Source organism: Tinamus guttatus, unplaced genomic scaffold, assembly GCF_059628265.1.
Source record: "Tinamus guttatus ecotype Peru unplaced genomic scaffold, ASM5962826v1 Tinamus_guttatus_pri_ptg000397l, whole genome shotgun sequence".
NCBI lineage: Eukaryota > Metazoa > Chordata > Aves > Tinamiformes > Tinamidae > Tinamus > Tinamus guttatus.
In genome coordinates, this window is record NW_028288931.1 from 1,501,547 (window position 1) to 1,524,966 (window position 23,420).

General features: G+C 64.1%; 5 protein-coding genes across 6 annotated transcripts; 2 read left to right on the forward strand and 3 right to left on the reverse strand.

The window, feature by feature from the left end:
* Window positions 1-1,034: 1,034 nt before the first annotated feature.
* On the reverse strand, window positions 1,035-6,229 carry LCK (LCK proto-oncogene, Src family tyrosine kinase). 2 transcript variants are annotated; one of them, XM_088531083.1, is made up of 12 exons: window positions 6,102-6,229; window positions 5,942-6,023; window positions 5,759-5,849; window positions 5,481-5,579; window positions 5,298-5,401; window positions 5,059-5,208; window positions 3,777-3,929; window positions 3,204-3,383; window positions 2,704-2,780; window positions 2,477-2,630; window positions 1,474-1,605; window positions 1,035-1,237 (listed from the first exon to the last, which is right to left on the reverse strand). In XM_088531083.1, exons 1-12 carry the CDS (start codon window positions 6,204-6,206, stop codon window positions 1,035-1,037), a joined length of 1,530 nt encoding a protein of 509 aa, XP_088387209.1. In that variant the 5' UTR covers window positions 6,207-6,229. The 2 variants fall into 2 exon arrangements, with proteins under 2 accessions (XP_088387209.1, XP_088387208.1); XM_088531082.1 differs by having other exon boundaries at window positions 5,759-5,852.
* A 3,717-nt stretch (window positions 6,230-9,946) lies between these two features.
* FAM167B (family with sequence similarity 167 member B) lies at window positions 9,947-11,268 on the reverse strand. The gene is made up of 2 exons (XM_088531008.1): window positions 10,996-11,268; window positions 9,947-10,211 (listed from the first exon to the last, which is right to left on the reverse strand). The coding sequence occupies exons 1-2, from the start codon at window positions 11,266-11,268 to the stop codon at window positions 9,948-9,950; spliced, it is 537 nt and encodes a 178-aa protein (XP_088387134.1). The 3' UTR covers window position 9,947.
* Window positions 11,269-12,695: 1,427 nt separating this feature from the next.
* Window positions 12,696-15,871, forward strand: LOC148593406 (myotubularin-related protein 9-like). Its single transcript, XM_088530973.1, has 11 exons — window positions 12,696-12,898; window positions 12,989-13,048; window positions 13,233-13,341; window positions 13,431-13,556; window positions 13,645-13,818; window positions 13,893-14,110; window positions 14,205-14,366; window positions 14,960-15,101; window positions 15,191-15,411; window positions 15,521-15,672; window positions 15,747-15,871. Exons 1-11 carry the CDS (start codon window positions 12,702-12,704, stop codon window positions 15,869-15,871), a joined length of 1,686 nt encoding a protein of 561 aa, XP_088387099.1. The 5' UTR covers window positions 12,696-12,701.
* A 1,163-nt stretch (window positions 15,872-17,034) lies between these two features.
* Window positions 17,035-21,015, reverse strand: EIF3I (eukaryotic translation initiation factor 3 subunit I). Its single transcript, XM_088531084.1, has 11 exons — window positions 20,974-21,015; window positions 20,669-20,761; window positions 20,484-20,571; window positions 19,873-19,938; window positions 19,378-19,527; window positions 19,160-19,287; window positions 18,790-18,900; window positions 18,279-18,368; window positions 17,852-17,925; window positions 17,608-17,700; window positions 17,035-17,120 (listed from the first exon to the last, which is right to left on the reverse strand). Exons 1-11 carry the CDS (start codon window positions 20,974-20,976, stop codon window positions 17,039-17,041), a joined length of 978 nt encoding a protein of 325 aa, XP_088387210.1. The 5' UTR covers window positions 20,977-21,015; the 3' UTR covers window positions 17,035-17,038.
* A 58-nt stretch (window positions 21,016-21,073) lies between these two features.
* On the forward strand, window positions 21,074-22,697 carry TMEM234 (transmembrane protein 234). The gene is made up of 5 exons (XM_088530974.1): window positions 21,074-21,086; window positions 21,468-21,694; window positions 22,100-22,166; window positions 22,342-22,434; window positions 22,564-22,697. The coding sequence occupies exons 1-5, from the start codon at window positions 21,074-21,076 to the stop codon at window positions 22,683-22,685; spliced, it is 522 nt and encodes a 173-aa protein (XP_088387100.1). The 3' UTR covers window positions 22,686-22,697.
* The last annotated feature ends 723 nt before the right edge of the window (window positions 22,698-23,420 follow it).

Genomic DNA, 23,420 nt, shown 5'->3' on the forward strand with positions numbered 1-23,420 from the left:
CAGCGGGCCAATGGGAAGTGGCGCGGGCGCGAGGGAGCCAGCAGGCTAGGTCGAGCTGCAGGGTGCTTGGGCCGTACCATTACCGGCGGAGCGGGGGGGGAAAGGGGCGGACTGCACCATCGCTGGAGAGCGGGGGGGATGGTTGGCGGGGTAATGAGGGGGGGCCCAGGTGGGAGGGGAGCAACCATTTGCGGGGGGAGGGGGGGCAGGTGGGACTGCACCATCCCCGGGGCGGGGGGGGCAGCAGGGCCGGGATGGGGCAGATAGGGGGGTTTGGGGCAGACATGGAGGCGTCTGGGGCAGACATGGAGGGGTCTGGGGCAGATATGGGGTGTCTGGGACAGACAAGGGGGTTCTGGGGTAGATATGGGGGGTCTGGGGCAGACAAGGGGGTTCTGGGGTAGATAGGGGGGTTTGGGGCAGACATTGAGGTTCTGGGGCAGTTATGGGGGGTCTGGGGCAGACATAGGGTTCTGGGGCAGACATAGGGGTTCTGGGGCAGAGAAGGGGGGGTCTGGGGCAAATAAGGGGGTTCTGGGGCAGAGGAGGGGTCCGGAGATCGCACGAGGGGTCCAGGGTGGACATGGTGGGGACCAGGGTTGTCATGAGGGTTCTGGGGTGGTGGGTGGGGGGTGGTCCACAGTTGACATGAGGTGGCCAAAGGTGGCCGTGGATGGCCAGGATGGTGCCCCGCGTCCCCCCCGCCGCCACCCCGGGGCCGGGGGCGGCACAAGCAGGTCCCCCGCCATCCTCCCTGTGCTCCAAACGCCTTTATTTCCCCCCAAACAAGAGCGTGGGACGAGACGGGGAAAGAGCAGCGGGGAGGCAGCGGCCGCATCCCGGCGCCTCCGCTCGTGCCCCACGGGAAAAGCGTCCGCTCCAAGCGCTCGGAGCCCGGGGGCTGCTCGGAGGTGGCTCCTCCGTGGGCTTTGGGCCACCACCATGTGCGTGAGCAGAAGGACCGGGAGTGGGGAAGCCCTGGGAGAGTCCCCGGAGCAATCCCGGCGGGAACGCGGCGGCGGCGGCGCGGGGGGTCAGGGCTGCGGCTGGTACTGGCCCTCGGTGGCCGTGAAGAAGTCCTCGAGGACGCTCTTCATGTACTCGAAGGTGGGCCGCTCCTCGGGCCGCTCCTTCCAGCACTGCGCCATCAGTTCGTAGAGCTCCGGCGGGCACTGCTCCGGCGGCGGCATGCGGTAGCCGCGCTCCAGGTTCTGGATCACCTCCGGGTTCGTCATCCCTGCGGCGGCAGCGCGGGGGTCACCCCAAACCCCCTTGGATTCCCCTTTTGGGAAAGCTTCATTCCCAAAGAATCCCCCCCACCCCGCTCCAATCATGGATATGTGGTGCTGCCGGAGCCGGGATGCGCGTCGGGATGCGCGTTGGGATGCTGCCGGCGGGAGCGCTGCGTGCGTGCCGGAGCGCATGTACACGGCGCCCGCCCCGGCGCCGCCGCAGCTGCCGGGAAAGCCTGACCTGGATACGGGATCCGGCCGTACGTGACGATCTCCGTGAGCAGGATGCCGAAGGACCACACGTCCGACTTGATGGTGAACGTGCCGTAGTTGATGGCCTCCGGCGCCGTCCACTTGATGGGGAATTTTGCCCCTGCGGTGCAGAGAAGAGGGAGATACGTTAGGACGGAGCAGGGACAACCCGGTGGCGCGGAGATGGACCCGGAGAGGCCTTCAGCACCGGGGAATGTGCTGAGATTGACATCAGTTAATCCCATGGGATAGGGCTGTGATCCCACTGAAAGTGGGGCTGGGTGGGCAGGCGGCTCCCACTGATGGAGCCCGCAGGGATGGGACGGGTTGGGATGGGACGAGATGGATGGGATGGGGTGGGACAGGACAGGATGAGGTGGATGGGATGAGGTGGATGGGATGGAACAGAACGGGATAGGATGGAATGGGATGGCATGGAACAGGATGAGATGGATGGGATGAAATGGGTAGGACAGGACAGGATGAAAGGGATGGGACAGGATGGGATAGGATGGATGGGATGAGATGGATGGGATGGGACAGGATGAGGTGGATGGGACAGGAAGGGATAGGATGGGATGGGGTGGGGCGGGATGGGATGAGATACATGGGATGAGGTGGATGGGATGGGATGGGACAAGATGGATGGGATGGAGTAGGATGGGATGAGATACATGGGATGAGGTGGATGGGATGGGATGGGACAAGATGGCTGGGATGGGACAGGATAGGATGGGGTGGGGTGGGATGGATGGGACGGGATAGGATGGGATGGGGTGGGGCTGGATGGGATGAGATACGTGGGGTGAGGTGGATGGGTTGGGATGGGACAAGATGGGTGGGATGGAGTAGGATGGGATGAGATACATGGGATGAGGTGGATGGGATGGGATGGGACAAGATGGATGGGATGGGGTGGGATGGATGGGACAGGATAGGATGGGATGGGGTGGATGGGATGGGATGGGGTGGCGTGGGCCAGGAGCGCGCACCTTCCCGCGCCGTGTACTCGTTGTCCTCGATGAGCCGGGCCAGCCCGAAGTCGGCGATCTTGCAGCCCAGCGTCTCCGACACCAGGATGTTGGCGGCGCGCAGGTCGCGGTGGATGTAGTTCCTGGCCTCGATGAAGGCCATCCCCTCGGCGATCTGCGGGGCCGGCGAGCGGCGGGTGAGCGCCGCGGGCGCCGCGCCGGCCCCGCGCCCCGGCCGCGTCCCCCACCTGCGCGGCCATGTCCAGCAGCTTGGTGATGCCCAGCTTGACTCCCTCCGGGGTCTTGAGGAAATCCACGAGGCTGCCTGCGAGGAAGCCGCCGGGATCAGCTCGGAGGGGCCTCCGCGCGCACGGGGAGGTCGCGGCCACCGCGTTGTCCCTGCACCCAGCAGCAGCATCCCCAACCGCAGCAGCCAAAGCGGAGCCCGGGAATGCCCTGGGCACAGGAGCTGCTCCCGGAGCAGCGATGGGCCGGATAAGCCCAGGCTGGAGCCTCCGGCTCGCGGGCCGTTATCGCGGCAGATCCGGCGCGTTTCCTCCGGGAGCGCTGCCAGCTCCCAGAGGAAGCCCCGGGCCGCAGGGCAGCCCGTCCTGGCCCTCGCTGCTGGGAAGCAGCGCCCGGAAAGGCAGGGAGCGGACGGGACAGGAGTCCTCCGTGTCCCCAAGGTCCTTCCCTGTGCCGGGGCTGACGCCGGAGCCGCCGCGCCGTTCCCGCAGGGAGCGAGCACCTTTCTCCATGTACTCGGTGATGATGTAGATGGGCTCCTTGGTGACCACGGCGTAGAGGCGCACGAGCCGCGGGTGCTGCAGGTTCTTCATGAGGTTGGCCTCGGCCAGGAAGGCGCCGGGGGACATGCTGCCCTGCTTGAGGCTCTTGACGGCCACCTTGGTGTGGCCGTTGTAGAAGCCTGCGGAGGGGCAGCGCGTGGCGAGGACGGCCATCCCGTCCCACTGCATCCCATTGTATCCCGCCGCATCCCACCGCAACCCATCTGGTTGCATCCCATCCACGGGGCCCTTGCAAAGCCGCACGGCCCCGCGCGGCGTTCAGAGCCCGCGGGTTTCGCGGGAAGCTCTTGGGCTGCAGGAGGGGAGGAAGCAGCAGTTCCTTAACGCGCCCGGGCTGCGGAATCGCATCGTGCTCCGAGCGCCCGGCTGCTCCAGGAGATGCAGCCGGAGCTGCTTCCTGCACAGGGGCCACACGCGATGCACGGGGGCCGGTACCAAATTCTGTGGGGCACCCGGAGAGCTGGCGGCTCCGCTCTCCGGCGTGGGAAGCGCCCGGCTTCCCCCGGACTCACCCATCCAGACCTCTCCGAACTGCCCCGCTCCCAGCTTCTCCACCAGCTTGAGCGACTCGCGCGGCACCTCCCACTCGTCCTGCCACCAGGGCTTCTGCGGCCGCTGCGTGCGGCACGGCTGCCCCAGGCGCGTGCACAGCCCGTCGGAGCTGCCTGCGGGCAGGGGACCAGCTGGCAGCGCGAGGGACCCCCCGGCGCGAGCGGGGCTGCACGGGGGACGGGGACGGCTGGGGGCGAACGGGTGTCCTGCTGCTGCTCGCCCCATTGCATTGCGTCCCGCTGTGTCCCATTGCGTCCCGCTGCATCCCATTGTGTCCCGCTGCATCCCATTGTGTCCCATCCCATTATATCCCATCCCACTGCATCCCATTGCAACCTGCTGCATCCCATTGCAACCTACTGCATCCCATTGCATCCCGTTCCATTATATCCCATCCCACTGCATCCCATTGCAACCCACTGCATCCCATTGCATCCCATCCCCTTATATCCCATCCCACTGCATCCCATTGCAACCCACTGCGTTCCATTGCACCCCATCCCATTATATCCCATCCCACTGCATCCCATGTTATTGCTTCCCATCCCACTGCAACCCATGTTATTGCATCCTATCCCATTGCAACCCATTGCATCCCATATATCCCATTGCATCCCACTGCATCCCATGACAACCCATTACATCCCATCCCCATCCCATTACATCCCACCCCACTGCATCCCACCTTGTTGCATCCCATCCCATTGCAACCCACTACATCCCATTATATCACATTGCAACCCAATGCATTCCATATATCCCATTGTATCCCACTGCATCCTATTACCTCCCATTCCCATCCCATTATATCCCACCTCACTGCATCCCACCTTGTTGCATCCCAACCCGTTGCAACCCACTGCATCCCATATATCCCACTGCACCCCACTGCATCCCATTACATCCCATCCCATCCCATTATATCCCACCCCACTGCATCCCACCTTGTTGCATCCCATCCCGTTGCAATCCACTGCATCCCATATATCCCATTGCACCTTACTGCATCCCATTACATCCCATCCCATCCCACCCCACTGCATCCCACCCCACTGCAACCCATTTTGTTGCATCCCATCCCAGTGCAACCCACTGCATCCCATTATATCCCATTGCACCCCACTGCACCCCATTACATCCCATCCCATCCCATTATATCCCACCCCACTGCACAGCACCACAGCCCATCCTATTGCCCGCATTCCGCCGCATCCCCGCGCCGGGCTCCGCGCGGCGCCGTACGTGCGTAGTGCTCCACCAGCTCGTGCAGGCTGCCGAAGGTGATGCGGGGCGAGATGTAGTAGCCGCCGTTGTCCATGTTGCGGATCTTGTAGTGCTTCACCGTCTCGCCCTGGTTCTGGTCGAAGTCCCGCACCGACAGCGAGTAGGAGCCTGGGGGACAGGGCAGCGTTGGCCGGGGTGGGGACGGTCCCTCGTGGTGCCCGTCGCGATGTCCCCGGGGACGACGGAGGCTCCGGTACCTTTGGAGGTCTCGCTCTCGCGGATGAGGAAGGAGCCGTGCGTGTTGCCCGAGGCCAGGAGCTGCCGCTCCGCGTCCTTGCGGCTGATGTTCTTGAAGAACCACCTGGGACAAGGGCAGGAGGGGACGTGGCCTCGGGTGCCACCCGGGCGCTCCCGGAGCCCCCACGCGAGCCCCAACTCACGGCTCCGGCTCCAGGCTGTTCACCACGGCCACGAAGTTGAAGGGGATCAGGCCCTCCTGGCCGGTGGTGAGCGACTGCGCCTTCCACCACTCGCCCGTCCTGCAAGGACACGGCGAGACGTGACCGTCCCGGGGCGCTGCGAGCAGCCCGGGGACGCGGGGAGGATGCAAGGGACATGGGGGTGATGCCAGGGACGTGGGGACGATGAAAGGGACACGGGGGCGATGAAAGGGACACGGGGACAATGAAAGGGATGCGGGGACAACGCCAGGGCTTACTCTTCGAGGATGCGGAGCGTCTCGCCCTTCTGCAGCCCCAGGTCCCCGTCGTGGTTGGGCTCGTAGTTGTACAGAGCCACCACCAGCTTCTCTGCACGGAGGGGACAGAGCAGAGGGGCAGGATGGGGACGGCAGGACGGGACGGGGGTCCCGCGGCCGCCCCGCGCCCCGGCCGGGCCCTACCTTGCAGCGGGGAGCAGGGCGGCGACGCGGCCTCGTAGGACACGAGCGGGTCCCGCACCTCGGAGCCGTCGCGGATCAGCATCTGCCCCGGAACGAGGGGCCCCGTGAGCGGCGGGGACCCCCCGGCGGCGGCACCGGCGGCCCCCGGCGCCCCCCTCACCTGCCGCTTGCCCGCCGGGTCGATGGGGTAGTTGCAGCGCTCGCAGATGTCGATGTTCTCGATCCAGTCGTCGTCGTCGTAGTCGGAGCTGCAGCAGCAGCCCATGGCGGCTGCAGCGGGGCGAGAGGCCCGAGCGGGAGCCGTGGCGGCGCCGGCCCCGCTCCCGGTGCCCGCTCCCCGCGGCACAAAGTCCTTTTATTGCTACTTTATAGGCACTAGGAATTAATAATTCTGTGCACGGCATCGCAGCGAGCATCTCGCGGGGGCTGTGTGTTAAAAGCGGCTCCCTCCTGTGTCACCCTTGGGGCTTTCAGACCGCGACCGGGGCTGAGCAGGAGCCGGGGCCGCCACAGCCTCCCTCCCTGCCTCCTTCCCTCCTTCTCTCCCTCTTTTCCCAGCTGTGCCCCGTGGAGCCGCGAGGGGCTCCGCAAACCATCCGGGAAGCTGCCGGCAAACGCGGAGCGGGCGCGGAGGCCCCTGCACCGAGCGCCCGGCTGCAGCGTGACACCGGGTTGGGGGGACAGCAGCCCCGCAAGGAGCCGTCCCCAGTGAGAGCCCACATGAGGCCCCGCGCATCCCCACAGCTGCGACGCTGAGCGGGGACACGGCTGCACAAAGCGCTGGTGCCCAGGAGGCCGCCCTGGAGAGGAGGCCACCCAGGGAGGAGGCCGCGCCTGGACAGGAGGTCGCCTGGACAGGAGGCCACCCTGGAGAGGAGGCCACATGGAGAGGAGGCCGCCCTGGAGAGGAGGCCACGCTGAGAGAAGGCTGCTTGGAGAGGAGGCCACCCAGGGAGGAGGCCGCGCAGAAAGGAGGCCACTCTGGGGAGGAGGCTGCTTGGACAGGAGGCCGCTTGGAGAGGAGGTCGCACGGACAAGGGGCCGCCCTGGAGAGGAGGCCACATAGAGAGGAGACTGCTTGGAGAGGAGGCCACCCAGAGAAGAGGCCACCCAGAGAGGAGGCTGCTTGGACAGGAGGCCGCTTGGACAGGAGGCCACCTGGAGAGGAGGCTGCTTGGAGAGGAGGCCACCCAGGGAGGAGGCCACCCGGAGAGGAGGCCACACAGAAAGGAGGCTGCTTGGACAGGAGGCCGCTTGGAGAGGAGGCCACACGGACAAGGGGCCACCCGGGAGAGGAGGCCGCTTGGAGAGGAGGCCACATAGACAAGAGGCCACCCAGAGAGGAGGCCACACAGAAAGGAGGCTGCTTGGACAGGAGGCCGCTTGGACAGGAGGCCACCTGGAGAGGAGGCTGCTTGGAGAGGAGGCCACATAGACAAGAGGCCACCCAGAGAGGAGGCCACACAGAGAGGAGGTTGCTTGGACAGGAGGCCACACGGACAGGAGGCTGCTTGGAGAGGAGGCCACCCGGAGAGGAGGCCACACAGACAGGAGGCCGCCCGGAGAGGAAGCCTCCCGGAGAGGAGGCCGCGCGGAGCCGTCCTGCGGGTGCGGTGGCAGCCACCTCCGCACCACGTCAGCACCCAGCGCTCGGGCGGCGTTTTCCGGCACTCGGGCCCGGTTCTGCTCCCTGCGCAGGGGCGGCCGTGCTGGGGCGGCCTCGAGCATCCTGCCTCGCCCCACGCGCGGGGCTCCGCACGGCGAACGCCCCCGTGGGCGAGCGAAGCCCCCCAAATCCCTGCACTGCCCCGGCCGAGCAGGGCAAGATGCCGCAAAGCCAGGAGCAGAGCCGCTCCCGAGCATCCAAACCGGAGCAAAACCCCGGAGGAGAAGCCGGCGCGGCGCTCCGAGCCCCGGCGCGCTCACGGGCAGCCGGCGCCGGGGCTGTTTTTTCCTTTGTGCCGCGCGGGGAGGTGCCGCATTGTGCCCGGGCGCTTTGTTCTGCTGTTCTCAAGCCACAGCTGCCGGCAGCCGCCTCACCTGCGCGGCACGAGGGCCCGGCTGCGCGCGGGCGTTTGAAGTGGGGCCGCATCTGCCTAACCGAATTTCTCGTGTCGGGGCTGCACGGGGGCGACGTGGGTGGGTGCCGGGGCTGCAGCGGGTGACCCAAGCGCGCATGCAGCTCCCTGCGTGTGCATGCAGCTCCCTGCGTGTGCATGCGTGTGCATGCAGCTCCCTGCGCGTGCATGCGTGTGCACACATGCCGTACATGTACGTGCCGCTCCCAGGCTTTGCCGGGGAGCGCGTCCACGGCGCGCGATGGCTTCCGCAGGCAGATGCCGCCTCTCCAGCCAGGCCTGTGCCGGAGCGGCCGCGGCTGCGACGGCGGATGAGCCCGTCCCCGCGCGCGCCGGGGTCCCTAGGCCGGTTCAGGCCCCGCTGCCCACGGTTTTGCGGTGGCAGCAGTGAAGCCGCTCGCCACAGGAAGCTCCGTGCCCGGCGCTGCCGCAGGAGTGACCACGATGCGGCCCTGAGCAGCGGCCCCTGCGTCACAGTGAGAAAACGCCTAAAACGGTCCCATCTTGGGGGCCCAAACCAGGTTTCACCGGGCGCCGGGCACAGAGCCCCAGAGCCCTGTGCCCGCCATGGGGAGCCGGGACCCGGGACCCGGGACGGCCACCGGGAAGGGGCTCTCGGTGGCCCCTCCATGAGCCCAGCAGCGGCTCCAAACCCAACCCTGCCGCCTCGAGTGACTTTCGGGGATGCCCAGGGACCGCCGGCACCCACAGGGTCCCGCGCGGCCGGCGCCACCCCACCGCGGGCTCCGCGTTACCTGCGTGCGTGGGGGGCGAGCGGCGCCCGCGCTCAGATTGCCATGGCCCGGCGGCACCGGTCACGTCCTGCTCGCCATGGGCGGCGGGGCGCGAGCCCGGGGCGCGCGCTCGCTCGCCGCCGTCGCCGGCTTCCTGCCGCGGCCGCGAGCGCGAGAGGAGCAGCTCGGCGGCGAGCGCACGACCGCAAGCGCGAGCGGCGGCCCCGGGGCTTCCTGCCCGCCCGGCCGGGGGGCTGCGGTGGCACCGCCGCTCGCCCCGGGGACCCTCGCGGGGACGTCGCGGCGCCCGTGCCGGCTGCGCTGCCTCCACGCGGCAGCACTGCGAGGGGAAAAAAAAACCAGACGTGGGTGCCCGTGACATCAGGGACACGCGGTAGGGATGCTCCGGTGGCGGCGCGGGGGATGGAGGTGGCAGCGTTGGCCCCAAGGTCTCGCACACCGGGAGATGCTGGAAGTGCCAAGTGGGATTCCAAGGCACCGCGGTGCCCTCTTGGTGCCCCTGCCCATGGGTGGCCAGTCCAGGGGAGCAGGGCAGGTTGTGGGGGCTGCATTTTCGGAGCGCAGCGACCGCAGGGCTTTGTCTGGGGCTGGCGCCGGGGGGCGAAGCCGCAGGCGGCTGCAGCGGAGGCCGTGCAGGAAACCCGGCCCGTGCGCGGGGAGGGTTCGCGGCCGCAGCGCCCGCCCGGCAGGATCCCCCCGATGGGACAGCACAGGGGGATGGAGAGGCCTGGCCGGGCGCTCCGGCGGTGCTGGGGGCTCCAGGGCTGCTCTGCATCCCCGGCTGTGGTTTGGGCAGCGCTTCCTGTCCCGGGTGCAGCCGGCTCCCGTTGGGCACCCGGCCCTGCTGCCACCACCTCCTGGTGCCACTTGCAAAGAGAGCAGGGACCAGCCCATGGGTTTGGTGAGAAATGAGTGGGGAAAAGCAAAGAGCTGCAGCCAGCGCCGCGGGGCTCAGTCCAGCAGGGAACCATCAGGAAAGGGAATTATCCCGCAATGGTGCAGCCCAGTGCCCAAGGATACTGACAATAAGGTGCCCCAAGCAGAGCCGGGGCCACCGCAGCAAGGGATGCTCCGGCGCAGGGGACACAGAGGCACCTCTTGCCACAGGCTCCTTTTATTCCCACTCCAAAGGCTGCTCCCCGCAGTTGCCACTTGCCCGCGGCCCCGGGGCGCTCAGCAGAGGGAGAAGCGGCGGGAGTTGATGTTCATGCGGGTGACGCCGATGTGCTTGAGCGGCGTGGAGAGCAGGAAGGCGGCCTTGGGCGGGATGTTGCAGAGCAGGTCCGAGTCCTCCTCGCAGCCCTCGAGGCCGAAGGTGGCGTCGTCCAGCATCTCCTTGTGCCGGTGGCAGGCCTGCTCCACCTTGAGCCGGTGCAGCCGCCCGCGCAGCCGCATCAGCTGCCGCGCCAGGAGCTGGTCGGCCGCCTGCATCTCTCGCTGCAGCGGGAGCGAGCGGTCAGCAGGGTCCTGGCTGGGCTCGGCAAGGACGCTGTGCATGCGTGTGTGTCCCCTGCAGCAGCATGGGCCCATACACATGCACACACGCACATGCAAAACCCAGATCTGCATGGCCCATGCACACACGTGCACCTCCAGACCAGCATGGGCCCATGCATGCACATACATGCATGCAAACCCCAGACCAGCATGGGCCCATGCACATGCATGCACACACGTGCACCCACAGGCCAGCATGGGCCCATGCACATGCATGCACACACATGCACCCCCAAACCAGCATGGGCCCATGCACATGCATGCACATACATGCATGCACACACATGCAAACCCCAGACCAGCATAGGCCCATGCACATACATGCACACACGTGCACCCACAGGCCAGCATGGGCCCATGCACATGCATGCACACACATGCACCCCCAAACCAGCATGGGCCCATGCACATGCATGCACATACATGCATGCACACACATGCAAACCCCAGACCAAGCATAGGCCCATGCATATGGACACACAAATGCACCCCTGGACCAGCATGGCCCATGCACACACATGCACATAAATGCACATGCATCCTGGGACCAGTACCAGCCCCACCACGAAGAACACAGCACTGCAGGGCTGTTCCCCTCTTGGAAAGACCCCCCCCTTGCAGCCAGAGCACCCAAGCCCTGCACATCCCCATGCTCTGCACACCGAGGAGCCCGCGGCCGCCTCCGTTCCCCCCAGGAGCTGCATTCCCAGCAGCGACTACTCACCAGCTCCGTCCTGAGCCACTCGAGGGCCTCCTGCAGGGAGGCAAAGCCGCAGAGGCCGGTGGCCGGCGGCTCCCCGGGCCGGGCCGGGCCCCGCTCGGGCGCCCTGCTCGCCCACGGCTGCCCCTGCACCCGCGCCTTCCACTCCAGGTACGAGGGCCGCCGCGTCTGCAGCTTCAGCTTGGCCGCCAGCGCCTTCACGCTGTCCAGGCTCTCCTCGTCCGAGCCGGGCTCCTCCTCGCCCAGCTCCTTGAATTCCAGGCGGCCCAAGGGCATCCTGTCAAGTGACCCCCCAAAACCCAGGTGCAAACACCCCTGTCCTCCCCAAAACCCAGGTGCAAACACCACTGTCCTCCCCAAAACCCTGGTGCAAAGAGCAGAGAGAGGAGCACCAGCAGCCAGAATGTTGTGCGTGAGCCGCTGCTATTTATTTCTCCCTAGAACAATAAAGGTTGGGGACGCCGGTGATAATTATACTAGGCAGGAACTTGACTTATCCAGAGAACAGCAAAGGATTTTTTTTTTTTTCCCCTCTGTCCTACTGCTTTCCCGGCATTATTGTCTCCAGCTGGGAGGAGGCTCCCGCTCCCGGAGGAAGCTTTCTGGGGAATCCAAGGCCCGCGGGGGTGTGAATGATTTATCCTTGGGCGCTCCTGGCCTCCGCGCTACGACGGGCACGGGGCCGGGAGCCACTTCCCGCCGGGGCCGGGCGCGAGGAGGCTGCAGAGGGGAAGGAAGAACGTGGGTTGTCGCCTCGGCGCCGCACGGGAGGGGGGTGTCAGCACGGGGCCCTCGGGGGCAGCACCCCGGGGTGCCGCTGGGCTCTTCCCGCAGGGCTCTGGGTGGCTGCAGCGCCAGATGTGCAGCCAGATGTGCACGGCCAGGGCCACCACCCCGGGCTGCAGCTGCACCCACGTTAAGGTGGAACCCGACGGACGGAGCCCCACGGGCGGGATGGGGATGGGCCCCTCTGCATCCCGCTTGTCCCAGCCCCTGGAGCACCGGGATGCTCCCGGCACCTGCCACGGTGCAGCCCCTGCCGCGGGGACCTGCAGGGATGACGGCGGCTCATCCAGGACAGCGGCCGGTGCTCCCATCCACGGGACACCTGGAGCTCCCCCAGTGCCCCCACGCTGAGAGCCCCGGTAGCCCCTCGCACTGTGGGCTCTGGCTCCAGCCCCTTCCCGGTCCCTTTTCCTGCAATTCCAACAGCCTCTTCTCGTGATGCCCTCGGCCCCTTCCCGGCTCCGCTCCCGGCCCTTCTCCCGCGCTGCCCCCAGCCCTTTCCCGCCCCGCTCGGAGCATCCGGCCCCGGGAGGCGCGTGGCCGGCGCCGGGGCGCGGAGGCCGGGCCTCCTTAAAGCCGACATCCTCCCGGGAAGCCCTCGGCGCGGCCGGGCGCGCAGTTCCGCGGCCGGAGCGGGTGAGCGCGGCGGCGGCACCGGGAGCCCCGGGCCCCGGTGCCGGGAGGGCGGCTCGTGCCGGGGGGCAGCGGCCCCCGCGTTTGCAGCAGCCCGCGGAGCCCTCGCGGCGGGGACGGGCCGCGGGGGAGCCGGTTCGGGAGCCCGCGGAGCCGCCCCGGCCCGGCCGGCCCCAGCTCCCCCGCCGCGGCGGCGGGGAGGAAACGAGCCGTTTCCCGCCCCCGTTCCGCAGCAGGAAGCGCCGCGCTCGCGGTGCCCGCGGTGCCCTGGGGGGGAAGCCGAGGCCGCCATGGAGTTCGCGGAGCTGATCAAGACGTCGCGGGTGGAGAACGTGCTGCTGGCGGGCGCGGGGCTGCCGCCCGCGCGCGGGACCCTCTGCATCACCAGCCACCACCTGCTGCTGTCGTCGCGCCCGGGCGGCGACGGCGCCGCCGCCACCGTGGAGCTCTGGCTGCTCATCCGCAACGTGGACGCCGTGGAGAAGCGGTGGGTGCCGGACGCCGGGGCCCCCGCGCTCCGCCGCCCCTCCGCGCCCCCCGCCGCGGGCTGTAACCTCCTCTTCTCCCCGTGACTCAGAGTGCAGAACCTGGGCTGGTACCAGCCCCCTCGGAGTAACGGCTCCCCGCGGGACCCCAGGTTTGGCTCCCCCGGCTTCGCTCTCGCCCGCGGCACCAAAAAGCTCAACGGCGGCTCCTGCACCCGTGTGCCCCCGCTCGCTGCACCCAGCATTTCACTGCGCCCTGCGCTTCCCTGCGCCCGCGGTCCCGTCCCCTGTCCCGCGCAGCCCCCGGGCCGCTCATCCCGGCGCCGCTTCCCACAGGCTCTCCGGCTCCTCCGGCACCATCACGCTGCGGTGCAAGGACCTGCGGGTGCTGCAGCTGGAGATCCCGGGCATGGAGGAGTGTCTCAACGTGGCCAGCTCCATCGAGGTGCCTGTTTGCTCGGCGCGGGTAAACACGCGGGGCCCGTTTGTTTGCCCGGGCGGCGCCGGTGCCAGCTGTGCTCCCTCCCGCTGCAGGCGCTCTCCTCCGTGGACTCGCTCATGATGATGTACCCGTTCTTCTACAGACCCCAGAGCCTGCGGCTCGAGGACGGGTGGCACCTCTTCCCCCTCGAGCGCTTCTTCCAGCGCATCGCTGCCCACGTGAGCCCTGGGCGAGGGGGCTGCGGACAGGGCAAAAACACGGGGAAAAAGGGAAAAAGCGCCCGCCGCATCCCCGCTTCTCCCCCAGACAAACCAGTGGCGCCTGAGCAGCGTCAACGAGGACTTCAGCGTCTGCCCCACGTACCCGCCTGTCCTCATCGTGCCGGCGGCCGTGGACGACGGAGCGCTGCGGAAGGCGGCTCGCTTCCGGCACGGGGGCCGCTTCCCCGTCCTCAGCTACTACCACCGGAAAAACGGGACCGTGAGTCCGCGAGCGCGCGCGGCCCCGCGCGGCCCCCGGCTCCGCGGCCGGCTCCACGGGCCCCTCGCCCGCAGGTGATGCTCCGCAGCAGCCAGCCGCTCACGGGCCCCAACCGCAAGCGCTGCCGCGAGGACGAGCTGCTGCTGGCGGCGGCGCTGGCCGAGGCCGCGCGCGGCTTCGTCGTGGACACGCGCTCGGCGCAGGCGGCCAAGCAGGCCCGCATGGGCGGCGGCGGCACCGAGCCCAAGTCCTTCTACCCGCGCTGGAAGCGGCTGCACCGGCCGCTGGAGAGGTGAGACGGGGGCTGCGCCGAGAGCCGGCGCTCTCGTGACACAGGTGAGCCCGGCGCGGGGCGGCCTCACCGCGGCCCCGGGCGCCCCCCGCAGAGGCCGGCCGCTGCAGGAGAGCTTCGTGAGGCTGGTGGACGCCTGCAACGACGCGTCGCTCTCCATGGACCGCTGGCTGAGCCGGCTGGAGGGCAGCCGCTGGCTGAGCCACGTCAAGGCGGCGCTGAGCACCGCCTGCCTGGCCGCCCAGTGCCTGGAGCGGTACGGGGGGACGGGGACGGAACGGGGGGACGGGGACGGAACAGGGGGACAGGGGAGGAACAGGAGGACGGGGACGGAACGGGGGGACGGGGACAGAATGGGTGGACGGGGACGGAACGGGTGGACGGGGACGGAATGGGGGTACAGGGGTGGAACAGGGGAATGGGGGTGGAATGGGGGGACGGGGACGGAATGGGGGGACAGGGGTGGAACAGGGGAATGGGGGCAGTACAGGGCACGGGAGGAGAATGGGGGGACAGGGGCAGAATGGGGGGACAGGGGTGGAACAGGGGGATGGGGGCGGTACGGGATACGGGGGCAGAATGGGGGGACAGGGGTGGAATGGGGAGATGGGAGCAGAACAGGGGCAGAATGGGGCGATGGAGTGGAACGGGGTGGGAATGGGAGCAAAATGAGGAGCTGGGAATGGAACAGGGGGCCAGGAGTGAAAAGGGGGACGGGAGAGGAATGAAGGGAACGGGAGCAGTACGGGGCACTGGGAGCGTTATGGGGCAGCCAGGGTCCCCGTGCAGCAGCTCTTGCCCCTGCTCTCCCAGCTCGGTGCATCCCTGACGGTCCCTGTTTTCCCTCAGGGAAGAGGCCTGCGTGCTGGTGCACGGGGCCGAGGGGACGGACACGACGCTGCTGGTGACGGCGCTGGCGCAGCTCATCCTGGACCCCGGCTGCCGCACGCTCAGCGGCTTCCAGGGGCTGCTGGAGCGGGAGTGGATCCAGGTGGGAGCCGGCAGCCCTGGGGAGCCGGGAATGGCCCCGGCCGGAGCCAGGCGTCCTCATTCCCCCCGTCCTCCCCGCGCGGGCTGCAGGCCGGACACCCCTTCCACGTGCGCTGCGCCCGCTCCGCGTACTCGCACGCGCGGCTCAAGCAGGAGGCTCCGCTCTTCCTGCTCTTCCTCGACTGCGTGTGGCAGCTGGGCCGCCAGTTCCCCTGCTCGCTGGAGTTCGGCGAGCGCCTCCTCCTCGCGCTCTTCGACAGCGCCTACGCCTCCTCCTACGGCACCTTCCTGGGCAACAACGAGAAGGAGAGGCCAGTCGGGGACGGGGAGGGGACGCCAGAGCCCCTGCGGTGACAGCCCGGGGTAGAGGTGGCCCTGGGAGCCGGGACAGGGACTCAAGGAGCCCGTGTCGCCCTGCAGGTGCCTGTGCAAGGTGAAGGAGAGGACGCACTGCCTGTGGGCCTGGCTGAACCAGCCTGCCGAGAGGAAGGGGCTCCTGAACCCCCTCTACTCGCCCAACGCCCTGGTCATCTGGCCCTCCGTGGAGCCCCAGAGCATCCAGCTCTGGCAGGGTAAGGAGCCCCGCGGGGTCGGGGAGGCTGCTGCGCCCTTGGCTCCGAGCGCACGAGTCCCTGCGCCTCCCCAGGGCTGTTCCTGCGCTGGATCCGCTCGTCCGAGTACCTGGACGAGGCCTGGGCCGAGATGCGGCGGCTGCTGGAGGAGCCCTGCGGCGAGGGCGACGCGCGGAGCCCGGCGGGGAGGGAGCCGTGAGCGGCGGCGAGGAGGACGGGGCCGGCGCGGGACGCTGCTCCGGCCGCCTCCGCTCCCGGAGACGCCGCCGCTTCCCGCAGGATGGGCCGTGCGGGACACGCGCCCGGAGGAGCCTGGACGGCACCGGGACGGGGGGATGGACTCACACCGGCAGCGTTTGGGCTGTGCCGAGGGAGCTGGGTGCAGTAAAGCGGTGTCTGTCGCAGTGCGCGCCTGCTTTCCGTGCGGCGTTCCTGGGGCAGAGGCATTCCCGGGAAGCAGGGCTTGGGCCCGCTCGCTTCCGCACCTGGAGCAAGAAGGGCAGCGACGGCAGCAGGTCGATGCGCCCAGCAGCCTCCGAGAGCTCCGTGCGTGGCAGGGCTGGCGCAGGGCCAAGCGGGTGGCAGAACGTGCCAAATCTGGCATCCTGTGCCCAAAGCAGGCGCTGGCCATGGCCCCCCTTCTGCATCCATCCCTCTGAGCAGGGAAACAGCCCCAGAAACCTGCCCTTGAACCTGGTGCCAAGGAAGGAAAGAGCTGCAAACCTCCCCTCGGGGCAGGGAGAGAGGGTGGAAGGAGCAGGAATTGCAACACGGCCTTCCGAGTGCAGGAAATAACTGTTCCATTAGGAAAGTTGGCTCAGGGTCAGCGCAGCAGATAAACAGCACGGCAGAACCGGGCGCGAGTGTCAGCTGGAAAACAGCACAGGGCTACTGCACTCTGGTTACAGAGTCAACATTCGGAGCCTTTGGCCCAAACAAAAGCTGTAGATCAAACTGGGAGAGGAGAGAAGCCCAGGGAAAAACAGCCTCCCTGCCCTCTGACAGCTGGAGAGAGCAAAGAAGGCAGGAGCAGTTGTTTTCCCAGGCCCAAAGAGCAGAGGCACTTTTCATTGAGTTTACAAAAGTTTTTATTTATTGCCTGTTGATTTCTTTTCCCGAGGGCTATTTAAATATGCCGACCAGGGCAGGAAGTGTGCGTCCACGGGGCAGCCAACGCGTCGCCTTCGCTCTACGCAGGGCAAAAGGGCAGAGCTGCTTTTTGAGCTGCTTTAGTTCCTCGTTTGCCACCCTCGCCCAGCGCAGAGCTGCTGCCTCCGTGGAGCATTGTCTACTTGGGGTCATACAATATTTCTTTGTAGACGGCAACGGATTGAGAAACGGGGAGGCAGGGGACGCAGGCGCCCCGTTAAGCCTCAAATTCAAACTCGAAGTACTGGGGATCGAAGTAGTGGATGCGAACGTAGCCATCCTCACCACCACTGCTGTAGCTGCAGGGGAGAAAAGACAAGATCAGCATCAGCACAGCCTTGTCGGGCGCTCGCTGCTTTGAGCTGCACACCAGGGAAGAGGCTGTTTGCAGAACTCCCTCCCCAGGCTCACGAAGGAGCTGCAAGGTGAGAGCCAAAGCAGTTCCATCCGCACAAGGCGGATGCCGGAGCATCCTGTGGGCCAGGGAAGCCTCCCGGGAAGGAGCCCGAGCAGCTTCAGATTCAAACTCAAAGTATTCTTCAGTCGGGGCTCTCAGGAAAAAAAGAGAGGCAAAGAGGAGAGCAACAGGCACAAGTTGGGGGCATTAAGCAGCCACTGATCAGCAGGGTTCTTGCCAGGCCCACAGCACCAGCCTGGTTTGGCTCCGAGGGAGGCAGCAACAGTGGGCAAGGTGCTGAGTCCATTCCCCTACATTGGGGCCAGATGCAGCCCACGTTTCAGTTGGGATAAGCTTGACCTGGCTGCAAGAGCCACACAGATCCTCACCTCTTCCCATCGGGGTGGAAAGCGACGCTATTGATAGGACCAAAGTGACCCTTCACTCTGCCAAACTCTTCCTCAAAAGCCAAGTGGAAGAACCTGGGGGAAGGAAGAGGATTTAAATTACCCCAAGAAGTTGGGAGCCCTGAGCGGGCACTCCCAGGGTTTCATGAAGTGCTGCATTTCTGATGACCCCTGCAAGTCTACCAGGAGCTGCAAGGACAGGTACAAGTGAGGAAAAAGCACCAACCTCGCCTCAAATTTGCCAATCCTGGTGGAGGTCGTGGTCACATCCATGGCCTCTTGCCCACCACCAAGCACGACCTGCAAAGGGGACAAGTCACAATACGTCAGTGCTGCATAAACCACACGCAGCCAACGGGAAAACAGAGAGCCAAGTCCCAGGGAAGCCTCCTTGTAACTTGGCAGATCCCACAAGCCCTTTAACAGGCAGGCTCTAGTCCCAAAGAAGTTCCTGCCTTCTAGATATATATATATTTTTTTTTTTTTTTGCAGAAATAAAACACAAAACTTGTTCCCACAGCAGGCAGCAGCAGAGTTCCTTGGGCCCACCTCACAGCCAGCGAGGATGAGTATCACTTTCTATAACCTTCCTCATATCCTGCTACCTGGGACAAGGTGGGAATCACAGTAAGATGCAATAAGATCATTCTTACGTGATCAAAAATGGGAGAGAGGGCTGCAGAGTTCACTGGTCGCTCTGTCCGGAACGTCTTCAGATGCTCAAGTGTTGTGCAATCAAATAACTAGGAGGCAAAAGGCAGAGTTACTCTGCAAAGCAGCTGGGAGAATCATCAACTTAAAAGCAGACCCTGTGAGTTTTTTTTTTTTTTGGCACAGGTAGAAAAGAAATTATAAAGCAAGTGTTGCCCTGAAATGTTAGTTCTGCAAACCTCAAGGCCGCCCATGGGCACCCAAATCCTCAAGATGTTTCCATAGAATCCCGAAAAAGCAGGTGGGAAGTTCCCAGCTCTGCCCTCTCCTGGAAGCAGCCAAACTGCAGCCTCTGTTTTGGCAAAGTTGTCCCCAAAGCCTGGGTGCTCATTAACCACAGCAGGACAGATCCCTCTCGCTGAACCTGCCCGCTGAGCTCTCACTTTGGAAGGAGCAAATCTCCAGGAGAGCCGGGCACACCAGCTCCCAAAGGCTCCCAAGAAGAGGCCTCACCTTGGCTGTGTTGTCCTTGGAGGCAGTGATGAACATGGTCATGTCCCTGGAGGTCTGGATGTCGTTGATCTGCTTGGTGTGCTCCTTGATGTTGGAAAGCTGCTCCCCTGACTGCGGGGAAACGGGGCAGTTTGAGGGTGCTGGCAAGGGGAGCGAGCACAGAGCCATCCCCAAACACCCAATTCCTCCCTTAAAAACAGCTTGGGAGATGGCACTATCCAGTGGCCGCACGGGCCTCGCTCCGAGAAAACACATTTTCACTATGATTTTGCACAAATCTGCTAGTTTGAGGCAAAAGCCACGGAGCAGCATCCTCCCTCCACACACACAGAGGCCAAGGGATTCGTATCAGGGCTCTGATCACACCGACCTTGGCACTGAACTGGTTCAGCTCTCCGCTCTCGTGTCCCGCAATGATGAACTCTCCCAGGGGGCCCCACACGGCGCTCGTGATCTTGGAGTCGCTGCAGGGGATTTTCATGTACGGCTCGTTTTTCTCTGTGGGAAGGAAGGAGATGGACAGACAGAATGGCACCAGCTCCAGCCATCAGTAATTCCCCTTTCCAGGGAATTGCTCGAGTTCCTTACCGATCTGGCTGGAGTCCCGAAGGTCGAAGAAGCTCACAAAACACTGATATCCCATCTGCTTATCCGTGGAAAACATGATGATGTTTCCTCCGAAGTCAAAGCCACAGGTCCTCACGGCCGAGCTCGTCTTCACCAGCGCAAGCTGCTTCCCTAAGCACAGGGCAGGGCACACCACCTCACCAGGGCTTTCACGTCAAGATTAATTAAAGATCAATTAAAACAAGCAGTTTAACACAAGGCTGGGGAAGGCTGCAAGCACCCAACATGCTGACAAGCAGGTTCAGCAACCTGCAAGCACTGACTGCGCAGCAACCACTCGGGCAGCGAGATGAGTAAATTAATTAAAAACTCTTTAGAAACCCAGAACAGAAGCAAATGCTTTCCCCAAATGGGCAAAGTTGGGACCGAGGTGTCTTTCAGCAGGTTAAATGAGCCCATGTCCCCTTGGAGCACGTGGTGGCAGCAGAACTTCCCGGAACCGGGAGAGGCTCCTACCTGTCTCGCAGTCCCAGAGCCGACAGCTGTTGTCTGCAGAGCCCGTGAGCACGTGGCGCGTGTCCCCTGCGTCACCAGTTAGGGAACCTCAACACACTCTGCTCTACATGAGCAGCTGATAGTTACACACAGGGTGAATGCACCGTTACGCAGAGAAACTGCAGACTGAGCAGCTCCCACCCCAGCTCTAGCTCAGTACAGACAGGTATCGAGTCCCAGCGCTCCTACTGTAAAACCCCAAACTTTTCTACCTGAAGTATTAAAGAAAAAGGTTCCTGTTCCCCCATAATAACACAATTTTTGCACACTTCCATCTCCGTTATCTGCCACTGGCACTAGAGATAGAAGATCTGCGGGTCTCAGGCACCCTCCCAAATCTCCCAGGGCCCCATCAGCAAAAGCAGCAAAGCTCAAGCGAGAGCGGAGCGCACCCGCTGCTCATCCCTGCAAACTGCTCCAAAAAACACCTGGAGAGAAGGAAAAACTCACAGTGGGGGAGCAAGGGGAAACAAAACCCGCAGGGCAGGTAACCGCAGGGCAACATCCCGGCGCTCCCGTTGGGAAGCGGCGCAGCCGAGAAAAAATCCCAGATAGGGGCAAGCAAAGGATACAGTCGGCATCCACACACCACACGGCTCCAGTGTGCCCGTTGTAGGTGCCGAGCCTCTCCCCATTGACCGAATACCACACATTGACAATCTGCGGGGAGAAAACAGTCAGAAATCCCCCGTTTTTATGAAACATGGCAAAAACAAACTCAATATTTGTGCACACGGCGGGGGGAAGCCGCACTCACGGGGTCCTTGGCCACGGTGAAGAGCAGGTCTCCCTCGCGGTTGTATTTGATCTGAGTGATGGAGCGCTCGTGGCCCTGCAGCAGGATCGGCTTCTGCGAGGAGGCGGCCGCCATTTAGGCCGAACGAGGCCCCAGCCCCGGTCGGGGCTCCCGGGTCGCGGAAAGCCCGCGACCCGGGAGCCCCGACCGGGGCTTCCGCACCGTTCAACACCCGCCCAGTCCCCCTGTCCCGTCCTGTCCCGTTCCGGTCCCCCATCCCGGCCCAATTCCCTCATCCCGGCCCGGTTTCCCCGTCTCCCTCTCACCATGGCGGCCACCCTGTCAGGGTGGTGCGGTACGCCGAGCGCTTCCGGTGCCGGGGCGCACGTTTTCCAGTCGCCGGGCGGAAGTGCCTCGCCCGTTGCTATGGCGTCGGCGGGTGAGCTTCCGGGTTGGCGGCGTTGCTAGGGAGCTGCTGTGGGGGGCGGCCTAAGTGTGGGCCCGGGGACATGGCGGGTGGATGGGCCCCGTGTGGGGCCTTCTCTGTGGGGACATGGCGGGAGGATGGGTCTGATGTGGGGCCTTCCCTGTGGGGGGACATGGCGGGAGGCCGGTGTGGGGTCTTCTCTATGGGGAGACACAATGGGAGGCCAGGCCAGTTGTGGGGCCTTCCCTGTGGGGGGACATGGTGGGAGCCTGGGCCCAATGTGGGGCTTTCCTTGAGGGGGACAGGGCCCCATTTTGGGTCCCTTTATGAGAGAGCCACGTCACTGAGCCGGCCCCAGCTGGGTCACCCCTGAGGGGGGTATTTGGTGGCCAGACCCAGGCTTCGTGGAGGGGGGACCTGGCCCCCTGCACCACGGCCTCCCGGGGGCTGACGCCGGCCGTGCTGCAGCGGAGGCAGCGGCGCTGGTGCTGGTGGCCCTGCTATGGGGTGGCACCGGGCCGCTGCTGCGGGCCGGCGCCGCGGGGCTGGAGCACGTGCGGGGCCAGGGCCGCCTGCGGCAGCTGCTCGCCAAGATCCGCTTCCTGGGCCTCAACTACAAGGTGCGAGCGCGGCCCGGGGGGGTTACACTGCCTTTCGGGTCACCTCTGTCCCCCCACTTCAAGCCTGGAACTGCTAAATAGTCCAGCTGTCACCAGAATGATTTGTGCTCCCTGATATTTAATTCGTTCGCCCACCACCCTGCTCTCCCCTTGCAGCATTTAGGCCACTTTGTAGACAGCAAGGCACTAAGGCTCTTATTTTGCCTAAAATAAGCTCCGTCTGCCTTTTTTGCATCGGGAAACTGCCACGTCGGGCAGCAGAATCCCAAATGTGCCGCATTCCCGCTGCTAAACATATCCAAGGAAGAGGGTCCGGGTTCCTTCCCTGCCGCTCCTGGTGCTGCTTCCGTGGGGGACACGACGGGTTTGCACACAGTGACCGATGAACTTGTGTTCTCCCCGCAGTACGTGCTGCCGTTTCTGCTCAATCAATGCGGATCGCTCCTTTTCTACCTCACCTTGGCGTCCACAGGTTGGTTCTCATTGCATTTGTGGCCCGAGTGGATTGGGATATGGGGAGCAGCAGCCTTATCCCGCAGTCAGGTGGCCCAGCAGCTGCTATGGAGCAAAGTCACTGCCATACTTAGTGCCAGGGATTTGTGCAGGATCCCTCCTTTTTAAGCTGTGTTGAAACTGCTGCATTTCAGACCTGTCCCTGGCCGTACCTCTGTGCAACTCCCTGGCTTTGGTAGCCACGTTAGTGACTGGCAAGATTCTCGGAGAGGACATTGGTGGTAAAAGTAAGTTGGACTTGAAAGGCCTTTTGTCACAGTGCCTCCTGCACGGGCTGCTAACGTGGTAGCATAGACTACCATGTTTAGGTGTGATCGTGGTGTAGTTTTGGTGTGGATGCTGTTATGTTCCTGTAGGGGCTGTGGCAGGAATGCTGATCACCGTCCTGGGAATCACACTCTGCATAGCTGGTTCATCAACAAGACACAGTGAGAAACAGCAGGAAGCAAACCTGCTCCAAGGCAATCCCCAGGGCTGAAGAGGGGAGTTTCTGCTGCATTGAGGAAGCTGCATTTTGACACACACATCTAAAAAACACAGATTGTATTCCCTCAGCACCATGGTGGAGCAATGCATTTTCCAAGAATATCTTATTTGATACCCTGGCTTAAGTTTTCTTTTTCTTTTTTTTTACCATGAGGCCATGAGGCAAGGGTGACTAAATTATCTTTTTTTTTTTTTTTTTTTAACTGGAGGGATAATAAATTGTTAACAAATCCTTCAAGACACTCTTTGCCTTAATTATGACCCAGCTGATTTTCTGTAGAAGGAATCGTTAGGAAGTCTTCTCTTCTGTGGCTCAGGCTGTGAAAGTGGCTGTGAAATATTTTTGAAAGAAATATCTTTTAATACATAACAAATTTTCCGGCAGATATTTTTATTATAAAGGAGTACATTCTCTTTGGTAGCACTTCCTCCCCAGTTCAGATACAAACCAGTTTCTTGATCAGAGTTTGGGAAAAAAGAGCCCTCTCCTCTGCCAAATCATCACACTGTAGAGAGGAGGAAAGCAGGAGTACTTATATTCTTCAACAAAACGGGGCATCTCATTCCCACTTCACTGGTAGTTTCTCTCTCCAACCCAGATAATTAGGATGCTTGATCTTAGGGAAGTTTTAATTCATCAGAAGCCTTTGGTGCTACATGTATCTATGAATCACGTGCTGTTGTTATCTGCAGCTGCCAGGTATCAGTCTACCTAAATGTCTCTCTC

Coding starts and splice junctions, on each gene's coding strand:
- LCK (XM_088531082.1), bottom strand. CDS start 6,206: ATGGGCTGCTGCTGCAGCTCCGACTACGACGACGACGACTGGATCGAG. Junction 6,024..6,101: donor ACCCGGCGGGCAAGCGGCAG/GTGAGGGGGGCG, acceptor GTTCCGGGGCAG/ATGCTGATCCGCGACGGCTC. Junction 5,580..5,758: donor ACGCTCCGCATCCTCGAAGA/GTAAGCCCTGGC, acceptor GTGTCCTTGCAG/GACGGGCGAGTGGTGGAAGG.
- FAM167B (XM_088531008.1), bottom strand. CDS start 11,268: ATGCCCTTGGGCCGCCTGGAATTCAAGGAGCTGGGCGAGGAGGAGCCC. Junction 10,212..10,995: donor AGTGGCTCAGGACGGAGCTG/GTGAGTAGTCGC, acceptor CTCCCGCTGCAG/CGAGAGATGCAGGCGGCCGA.
- LOC148593406 (XM_088530973.1), top strand. CDS start 12,702: ATGGAGTTCGCGGAGCTGATCAAGACGTCGCGGGTGGAGAACGTGCTG. Junction 14,111..14,204: donor CTGCACCGGCCGCTGGAGAG/GTGAGACGGGGG, acceptor CGCCCCCCGCAG/AGGCCGGCCGCTGCAGGAGA. Junction 14,367..14,959: donor GCCGCCCAGTGCCTGGAGCG/GTACGGGGGGAC, acceptor GTTTTCCCTCAG/GGAAGAGGCCTGCGTGCTGG.
- EIF3I (XM_088531084.1), bottom strand. Junction 20,572..20,668: donor TCACCGTGGCCAAGGACCCC/GTGAGTGCGGCT, acceptor TTCTCCCCGCAG/ATTGTCAATGTGTGGTATTC. Junction 19,288..19,377: donor TCGGGACTCCAGCCAGATCG/GTAAGGAACTCG, acceptor TCCTTCCCACAG/AGAAAAACGAGCCGTACATG.
- TMEM234 (XM_088530974.1), top strand. Junction 21,695..22,099: donor TCCTGGGCCTCAACTACAAG/GTGCGAGCGCGG, acceptor TTCTCCCCGCAG/TACGTGCTGCCGTTTCTGCT. Junction 22,435..22,563: donor AGAGGACATTGGTGGTAAAA/GTAAGTTGGACT, acceptor ATGTTCCTGTAG/GGGCTGTGGCAGGAATGCTG.